This window comes from Bombyx mori, chromosome 5 (assembly GCF_030269925.1).
Source record: "Bombyx mori chromosome 5, ASM3026992v2".
Classification (NCBI taxonomy): domain Eukaryota; kingdom Metazoa; phylum Arthropoda; class Insecta; order Lepidoptera; family Bombycidae; genus Bombyx; species Bombyx mori.
Window position 1 is genome coordinate 9,510,894 of NC_085111.1, and position 10,104 is coordinate 9,520,997.

Below are 10,104 nucleotides of genomic sequence, written 5' to 3' on the forward strand. Positions count from 1 at the left end.
ACGACACGACTGTTTACTATTCTAGTAGAAATAAGTCCCTAATCGCGAAGAAGCTTCAGAGCGCAGCCCTAGCCCTAGGACAGTGGTTCCGAAAATGGCGCATAGACATCAACCCAGCGAAAAGTACTGCGGTGCTATTTCAGAGAGGAAGCTCCACACGGATTTCCTCCCGGATTAGGAGGAGGAATCTCACACCCCCGATTACTCTCTTTAGACAACCCATACCCTGGGCCAGGAAGGTCAAGTACCTGGGCGTTACCCTGGATGCATCGATGACATTCCGCCCGCATATAAAATCAGTCCGTGACCGTGCCGCGTTTATTCTCGGTAGACTCTACCCCATGATCTGTAAGCGGAGTAAAATGTCCCTTCGGAACAAGGTGACACTTTACAAAACTTGCATAAGGCCCGTCATGACTTACGCGAGTGTGGTGTTCGCTCACGCGGCCCGCACACACATAGACACCCTCCAATCCCTACAATCCCGCTTTTGCAGGTTAGCTGTCGGGGCTCCGTGGTTCGTGAGGAACGTTGACCTACACGACGACCTGGGCCTCGAATCAATTCGGAAATACATGAAGTCAGCGTCGGAACGATACTTCGATAAGGCTATGCGTCATGATAATCGCCTTATCGTTGCCGCCGCTGACTACTCCCCGAATCCTGATCATGCAGGAGCCAATCACCGTCGACGCCCTAGACACGTCCTTACGGATCCATCAGATCCAATAACCTTTGCATTAGATGCCTTCAGCTCTAATACTAGGGGCAGGCTTAGGGACCCCGGTAACCGTACTCGTCGAACTCGACAAAGAGGTCGACGTGCAACCTAACCCATGCATCAGCCCGCTGAGTTTCTCGCCGGATCTTCTCAGCGGGTCGCGATTCCGATCCGGTAGTAGATTCATTCGCGAAACAATTGCTCTTGAGTTGTTAGGTCTCCTTCGGAGGCGCTCGGGCAGTTGTTAGCAAATCCCACCCCTCTTGGCTGAGCCTTTGCTCGCCCACCTGTCCTGGTGAAACTGGAAAGGCCTTCGGGCCACCAGTAAACTTTCAATCATAAAAAAAAAAAAAAAATATTTTTTTGTTAGCCCGCTTAAATTGAATTGGCACATCTGTGGGTATAATAGGTATTCGTGGTATCAATATATTTTCACCTCGAAACTTGCCATTTAAAATGGTGCCTTCGATAACGTTTTTCATTATTTTTTTGAATGATGAAAATGACTAATCGCGTACCGTTGCGTAGCCGTGGCGGGTTCAAATTACGAAGCAAAATAATTGGAGATCCAACCTTCAATTGTAAGTTATGTGGTGGCATGCCTGGCCAATCCAGTGAGTTCACTGGAAAACTCTGTTGGAAAATTTACAGCTTCAGTGCCATCGCAAACTGTATCAATAGATCTATATGATACAAAGTCCCCTGGCAATAACTGTTGTATCTTCAGATTTAAAATGTCAACGTCCACATTTTTTGCAGCTAACATTGCTCTTTCTGCAAGCCACTCGAGATTTATGTAATTCGTGTGTACATCGGGAAATATTTGTTCAATGAGAGCATCTTGCGAATCAATGATAGTGCAGAAATCATTCGCTAATTTTATGTATCCAGTTTCAGCTATAGTGACTTTTCCATCACCGATATCTAAGAGTTGTTTAGAGACTGTTTCAGCGGATGGATCTTGAAGCATTTGAACGCGCATATTTACTTTCAGCTGTACTATTTCAACATTACGCCACAATGTCGATGATTTTAAGCAGGCGTTGATTTCATCAGCGTATGTTGAACGTGGAATGACGGGAAGTGTTTGTCTGAAGTCACCTGAAAGGACTAACAGAGTGCCACCAAATAGTTTGTCGTTATTTTTAATATCTTTCAATATCCTGTTCAACGCCTCAAGCGAATGTTTGTGTGCCATGGTACATTCATATTTTCCACTCTAAACACCGCCATGTCACTGTATGTTTTGCTCAGCAGGGGCGCATATGGCACGACCCAACGATTGTCAATATCAATGTCTGTGTTGCTGATGTTTATAATAAATGATTGTCCGCCATTATCTGGATTCCTTCGACGATATATTGGATATCCGTCGACATTTGTGATTGTATCGTTAGTGAAATCTTCAGGGAATTTTTTTGTACTTTTTCCATCTGACATGCAAGGCGATGAACTAAAAATGTTTAACTACTACGCTTGAAGCATAAACACTAATAATAGCCGAAAACTGTAGAGGTAACATCCCTACTCCGTGCTGTTTACTGGGTCAGAAGTGACACCTGTAGACATCTGGCGGGGATAACTAATTAAATGACGATTAATCAGTTTTCGACCGGAGAGGAAAAATGATTAAATTACTAAAATGGCTATTAAAAAATAAGGGTTGATCGTAGAAGGGTGAAAATTGAGGATTGTATGTATTTTTGTATGTTGTATCATAAAAAAATAGAAATTAAAAATTTTGTCTAAAAATTAAAAAAAAATATTTATGGGTGGACTACCCCTAACGTTTAGGGGGATGAAAAATAGATGTTGGCCGATTCTCATAGATACCGGATAAGCATAAAAAATTTCATCAAAATCGGTCAAGCCGTTTCGGAGGAGTATGGCAACGAAAACTGTGACACGAGAATTTTATATATTAGATTAGCGTTAACAAGCCCTTCTGGGGCGTGTGCTCAAAGCAAATAAATTTGACATAGCTCTAATTTAGAAACTATATATACATAAGGGGAAATTTAGAGGACTAAAGTACTCCCTAGATCGTTACACATTATTACTGTAATGGGACAATTTATCATAACTGTTCGGAAAATAATAAGATTTTGTTCATTTGTGACAAAAATAGCATCGATACCGTCCTTTTATCTCCTGACTGAAATAGGGACCTAGCATCTGTCGAGGTCGTCTTAAAAGGGAAGGCAAAAGAACGAATTTCTGCAGTACCTATTCAGGAATCTAGTAAATCACAGCGGATAACAAAACTTAAGACATATTTATTCGCTACGACGCAATTTCCTATCATATATCATGTAGAAATTTAAAATCTCGACCAAATATAAGGAGGCTAAACGGAAAGCTAAAAGGAAATCGCGTTTTAAGTTTTATTTCAAACATGGTGATAGAATGAGTATACTAAGACGATGCCTACAGGGTGGGATTGTTCCACCACTACTTTGTTGCCTTATTGCCAACTCTCTCACTCTGAGGTTGAATGGTCCATACCTACTGAGAGGTATGCTGACTATATAGTGATAATGGTACCTGGAAGATACCCCATTTCTCTCGGTAAAAAATATGTAAAACATGCAGATTCCGCTTAAAAATTGATTGTTTCAAAAAAAAATACGCTATTTATTACGAATTGTTTTAAACTTTCGTGACTATCTACATTACGCACACTATTATTTACCATAGTTTCTTACCACGATTTTCAATTTTAATGAATTCCCGATATTTCGGCGCTGTTGCAAGCGGTATGATCACAGATAAACTGATAGTCTGACGGCGGACCCGTGATCGTGATGAAGGGTAGGTACTCATCAAAAGTGAAAACCGTGGTAAGGACCCGTTAAATAAATTACCATTAGGAGGGCATTAGAAGGACCCGTTTAATAAAATGCCATTAGCCAAACATCTTGAAAACAGCCTCATTTAAGATTGTGCAGATGTTCTATTACTGTGTTTACCCATGAAGCGATGGAAGAAGGCAAGATTTAATAAAACAACTTAGTTGTGTAAAATGTAAACTTTATTTCCGCTTTACCAGTTCAATAAACACGCGTATTACTGTCATATTCGACACGCACATAACTGATTTATGACCGGCTTATTCGTAAACATCGTTTACTTAATCACCTGTTACACAACGACAATGGCATGTGGTGATTAAGCTGTAAAACCAAAGTTTGTCGTTTTACAGTTAAATGGATTCCTATAAGGAATTATCTCACATTAACTGTTATTGACCTTTGTGAGTTAGGCCTTTACAAAACTACAAACATATATAATCACAAGGTGTGAGGGAACAGCTCCGGGCCACAGATGGGATGCAAGCGATTCTTAACACTATAACACAAAAAAACTGATTCGAAAAACTTTATAGCATTCTTGTTTTTTTTTTCATTCGCTTTAAGATATATTTGTATTAAATTTTTATTTATATACGGGCAGCAACTTAGATATGCCCCAAGCATTGCTGATGTCCATGCCACAATGACAACTTCCAATAGTATTAGCCATATGCTCGTTTACCTTTTAAAAAACTAAATTAAATAAAACCTTTAATATTATTGTAGCACTTTTGTAATACCAATCACAACACATTAGAAGTCGTCGTGGCGTAAAGGATAAGACGTCCGGTGCATTCGTGTTGAGCGATGCACCGGTCGAATACCGGTGCAATCTCAGGCGGGTACCAATTTTTCTAATGAAATACGTACTCAACAATATTCACGATTGACTTTCACTGTGAAAGAATAACATCGTGTAATAAAAATAAAATCCGCTAAATTATAATTTGCATAATTACTGGTGGTAGGACCTCTTGTGAGTCCGCGCGGGTAGGTACCACCACCTGCCTATTTCTGCCGTGAAGCAGTAATGCGTTTCGGTTTGAAGGGTGGGGCAATCGTTGTAACTATACTGAGACCTTAGAATTTATATCTCAAGGTGGGTGTCACATTTACGATGTATATGTCTATGGGCTCCGGTAACCGCTTAACACCAGGTGGGCCGTAAACTCGTCCACCAACCTAAGCAATAAATAAAAAAAGGTATATATCTTATAGTTTACATATATTATAGGCACCCGGCGTCGGCAACCATCAACATTCTATGAGTGGCTCAACGCAATTACCAAGAACACATTAGTTCTATATTGTGCAGTATTTACAATAATTATATTTTGTAATTAGCCAAGTTTTTTTATTCTTCATTTATGTTAAGAAACAAGTAATTTATACCGGTTCAACTTCAAGAGCCGTTTCCTTACACCCTGTCTAAAAGTTCGACAAAATATCGTTAGACAATAACAGAGCTCATATAATACAATAGGTTGGTACTGTAAAACATTTACAGAAAATTGCAGTATTAACACAAGAGAAAAAAATATGCGATCCCAACCCTACCACTGATTACGACACAATCTAGTACTTTAGATCTTTCGTTGTAAGTCACCTCCGATTATTGACTACCTTAACTATATACAGGCTTAGGGTATCATCAGCAATATTTTTTCAAGATAAGACGTTTTCCTCTTCAAGTGACTATATTCTATATCAAATCAGACAAATAGGATATTTCATCATTGTTTCATTGAGAAAATATTGTAAATGATAGTTGCTAAGGCTGGTCTTAAGGGCCACTATTGAGATAAATAATAATTTTATGCTTTTACCTTGCCGTATAATCCTCTGGAATCTAGACTATAACTTATTGCTCAATTATTTTAAAAAAATCGGTAGAACATGAGCTCTCATTTTCTGCATTAAAAATCTAAAGCCATGTTATGGTATAAATATTTCGGGAGACCCATACTGATAATTTCATTAGATGAAATAAATTAATGTAAAGAGTTACAGCAAAATTAACAATAAAGTTTATTTATCTGTGCATTCATAAATGAAGAATAGTCCCGGAAATATGTTTTCAATATTATTTATGTTCAGCCTCTGGCCAGATTTGAACCTTTGCACTAGTAAATAAATGTTTTGATGAAGTTTAACGATATTCTGCCATTTTCTATATGTTGACTATTAAAACTAAACAATGATACAATTATAATTATTTTGAAGCTTTTATCCTCCTTTCTTCCACTTTTCGCCAGGTGTATACTCAGTCATTGGTTTACCTGATATACCACAAGTACCAATTCCTACTCTCCCTGTCAGATTATCAGGAGAAGCAAATATACTTTTTGTTCTGACACCAGGTTTTTTAGAAGCCTTAGTATGAAATGATAACCACTTATTCTTCTCAGATTCTCGTTCTTCTTCAATCTGTTTGAATCTTTGTTGTTTCTTCTGTTTTTTTTTCTTTAAATACTCTCTGTTATACCCTTTGCCATGTCTGGAAAGAAAAACATTATATTAGTGAATTTAAATTCCATCTGTTTTTTTTTAAAGTGGAGTTCTCCTTCACTAGACTTTCAGTGGATGTTATCTTTTATGCTCTTATCATAATAGGTTGGGGAAAAAGCACACAAAAGATATCAGATACAGATATGACCCCAGACTCAGTGAACTACTTGTACTATCTTTATCTTTATTTCCTACCTAAGTTCCTAATTCATATGGATCATTCCTATCTTATATATACTAGTGGTAAGGTCAATGTTTATATTTAATTATGTGATTTCTATGGGCTCCAGTAAGCACTAAATATAAAGTGGAAAAACATCAATTAATGTATTTCTTTCTACAATTTACAACAATACTATTAGAATTAAATAAAAAAATTAATCATACAATAAGTCTGAAACAAATATTCAAATTTAATCATTTTCCACAACAATAACAATTTTAATTGAAATTACGGTTTAATCTCACATTGAATATTTTCATTTCATCTTTGATTCTGTTGTTTCTTAATACTTTTTACTACTGATTTTTTGATCATGAAAATAGTAATTACAAGATTATACTGTAAAAGTAGCTTTAAATATGTTTTGAACATGCAAAAATTACAAAATGATGTAGATGAAAGTATTATTTCAGTGCTTGCTTGGTACATTACAGCATCAGGGAAAATAAAATATGGTACGGAACACAAAGAATACTAAGAAGGCTGCTGCCAATAAATTTTACACAATTACAAGTAAATTCAAAATTTATCCATTTAAATTTCCATTTCCATTTTCATTTATCCATTCCATTTTTATTTCAGGTTAAATGATACCAATGACAAAGCATATCTTCAAGTTAAAATTGTCATTCTCAATTAAAATAATGTAAATCACAATAACTCTGATTTTAAACAAATTTTGTAACCAGTGTTTACTGCCAATGCGAAAATGCAAATGTTATTAAAGAATTAATTCTAACCTATCTAACATTATTCATGAACTGAATGTTTTTAAAATAACTTTTTTTACTCAGTAAACACAACGATTGAGACTTGACAAGAATCACATTATATCTAAAAACAGTAAAACTCACTGCACAGCTATACAACATGGACCAAATGATACAGTAGTCATGAGATTCAAATGGAATATTAATAATATATATATAAATATAATTGAAGTATTTAATATTATAATTTTATTAAGTACATTGTAAGTATTTTTGTTATTTGATGACAGTTGTATTTCAAGGGTCAATTTGGTATTCATTATAATGTATCTCATGAAATATAAAACAAGGAGATTTATTTCTACTTACTTGCTCTCATCAGTACTATGTGGTCTTTTACTTCCTGAATTTAAAGGCTTTATATCAGTCAATGAGACTACTTCCAAGGTTGTGTATCCATCAAATTTTACTTTTAAATTGTCTTCTAGCACCTCCTCAATGAGAGCCTCATAAAACCTAGAATTTTAAGATCACTATAATATCGGTTTAATTCACATACAATATGTTTAACTTATAAGTACTGTAATGTAAAAAGTGTACAGTAGTTCCAGAAATAAAGCATTTTTTAATTCTTACATTCCATCAGCTCTCCATTTTGCCAAACATTTTTCGCCAATAATCCATTTAGAATAGTGCCTAGTTGCAGGATCTCGTTCCTCTGCAGCCAACAGGGACGCTGTAACATCATCACTATTACTAGAACCATGAATATTAGAGACTTTTGAATCACCGTCTTGAGTCTTAATTAAATCTTGTGTCAATTCAATTACTTCTTCTAAATCAGCCTTTAACTTCAAAAGTTCTTCGTTATGTGGATCCGTTAATAACGCTGCCTCCACCTAAGAAAAATACCATCAAGAGTGAGTAAAATATTTGGTAAACAAAAATATTTTGGGTATAATGTATATTACCTACCTGTTGCAATTGTAAGGTATAATTTCGTAGATCTTCGGCCATAGTTATATATTAAATTCAATCAACCAGGCGACAAATGCTTAATTTGCTTGCTTGATAATTTATCGCTTCAACTTTTTACTGCTGTTGCTTCAATGCTTGTCATTGCTTGACATCAGACAAATCTGACAATCAGTGCTCTCAACTTTTTTTTATTTAAGGATTTTTATGACCTGGTAACTAACACTTTTAAGGCATGTCTTATTTTAATTTATAAACTTATTTTTATGAAAAATGTTGGACGTTTAAATTTGAGGGGATTGGGTTCTGTAGGTAATGAGGGGCTATTTAAAAAAACACTGCTTCATTATAATTATATTGCAGATAGTTTGAACACTGTTACACCATTATAAAATTATTATCTTTATATTTTTGTAAAACTCTTACATGTTGCTTTGACCATATCTAGATTAAAAGTACTGACTTTTTCTTACGAGAAGACAATCATCTGTTTATTAAGCATTTAAAATAATTCTAATATTCAAAATCTGTAATCATGTGTCAAGTGTTGCCTGCCATTACATTTATATTCAAACTCCAACTAAATGAGATAAACTTTCATTAAATTAACCTGTGTATAGCATAAATTATGTTTAAATGTTTGACCTAAAGGTCTTTGTTACTAGTTCATAAAATCCCTTAAAAAAATATTTAAATATCATATCTATGGCATAAACTTCTCGGGATCCTCCAAAAAGTCCACTGAAAAAATCTCAGTAAATGACCGCCATTTTACTGAGATCTCATTTCATTTCATGCCATGTTTCATAGATTAATCAACTTCAATTCATTTCATAGTATCATATTTCATAAAATAAAAAATACATATAAAAGATTACGCTGTGTGGTATGATACCTGTGCCTTTCCATTTGGAAAAATAAAACTACTACTAGCCCCGTGAGCTCACCTACTTCACCAGGTTTGAGCCCCGTGAGCTCACCTACTAAAGTTAGGGTTACGCTGACATAGCCAGGTGAATGAAGTTAGCCCCTCAAAAAAATATTTTTTTCCTATTTTATACTTATTTTCTATTAATTCGTTTGTTCATCATTTGTTCATGATTGTTCACTGTTAATAATTGTTTGTTCTGCATTTATTTATTTAAAAAAAAAAATTAAAAATATACCTACAAGTTAGCCCCTCTAATGCAATTTTTAATATTTTTCATCCTTAATGACTCGTAAATATTCATTTTCGATTGTTCTTATATAAAACACGTTTGTTCTCTTTCGAAGTTACTCGTTTTTTGTTTAATTTACTATTTTTATTAGTTGAATAAATGTATGCAAAATATGTGTACTGCGCATGCGTCAACTATAATGGCTAAACTTTCTACGCGGTTTTAGTCGTGAAAAAAAAACAAATATAAATCCTGAAGGAGCAATTAATTGGTATACAATTTAATTTAAAAAATTAAAAATAAAATAAATATAAATATGTAATAGTCGGATTTTTAATTAGACGAAGCCAGCTGACAGTAGCTAATGTCACTTTGTGAAATAATGTTGCTATATTTAAAGTAATAGTGATGCGTTCAGTTCTCGTTCAATCACATAAATGAACAATGAGTGTGAAGAGTTAATCATTAATTTCAAACTATAAAAGAATATTATTTATATTTTACAATAAAATTGTATTAAAGTGATCCAATATAATAATATGTTACTAGTAGTATGTAACTACAATCAGTTTTTTTTATTTTCATTACCTATGTACCTATAATTGTTATATTTTATACATCTATAGTTTCAACTATATGATGCATTGGAAATAGGACAGTCTTACAAGCTTCCTCGCAATGTTTTTCTTAATGTTTAAAACAGTCGGTATTCAGTACAGGTAGATACCATAGGAACATAATGTTTCGTCGAAAACTCGTTGGTATGTACAAAGCACGGCTAAAATTCGAACCCCGTGCCCGATATCGGCAGTTCGGCACACTAACTATTCACTAGACAATCGAGGCAATTTCATTAATTCAGGAGTTTTTTCAATCGTTCACTTTGTCACAACACTATTTTTATTTCATCAAAAACTGACAACACAGTAAACGTCAGTTTACTTCGTCTAATAAA

At 34.7% G+C, this 10,104-nt stretch overlaps 2 protein-coding genes across 2 annotated transcripts; both read right to left on the reverse strand.

Annotated features, from left to right (window-relative positions):
* Positions 1-1,307: 1,307 nt before the first annotated feature.
* LOC134198855 (ATP-dependent DNA helicase pif1-like) lies at positions 1,308-1,919 on the reverse strand. Its single transcript, XM_062668489.1, has one exon. The coding sequence runs from the start codon at positions 1,917-1,919 to the stop codon at positions 1,308-1,310; it is 612 nt and encodes a 203-aa protein (XP_062524473.1).
* Positions 1,920-3,734: 1,815 nt separating this feature from the next.
* On the reverse strand, positions 3,735-8,203 carry LOC101736899 (survival of motor neuron-related-splicing factor 30). The gene is made up of 4 exons (XM_004930151.5): positions 7,990-8,203; positions 7,651-7,913; positions 7,384-7,530; positions 3,735-6,070 (listed from the first exon to the last, which is right to left on the reverse strand). The coding sequence occupies exons 1-4, from the start codon at positions 8,029-8,031 to the stop codon at positions 5,800-5,802; spliced, it is 723 nt and encodes a 240-aa protein (XP_004930208.1). The 5' UTR covers positions 8,032-8,203; the 3' UTR covers positions 3,735-5,799.
* Positions 8,204-10,104: the final 1,901 nt, after the last annotated feature.

Excerpts from the sequence above, each read along its gene's own strand:
- LOC101736899 (XM_004930151.5), bottom strand. The coding sequence starts at position 8,031 with ATGGCCGAAGATCTACGAAATTATACCTTACAATTGCAACAG. Across the intron at positions 7,914-7,989 it reads ATACCTTACAATTGCAACAG|GTGGAGGCAGCGTTATTAAC; the intron begins GTAGGTAATATA and ends TATTTTTCTTAG. Across the intron at positions 6,071-7,383 it reads CATAGTACTGATGAGAGCAA|ACATGGCAAAGGGTATAACA; the intron begins GTAAGTAGAAAT and ends TTTTCTTTCCAG.
- LOC134198855 (XM_062668489.1), bottom strand. The coding sequence starts at position 1,919 with ATGGCACACAAACATTCGCTTGAGGCGTTGAACAGGATATTGAAAGAT.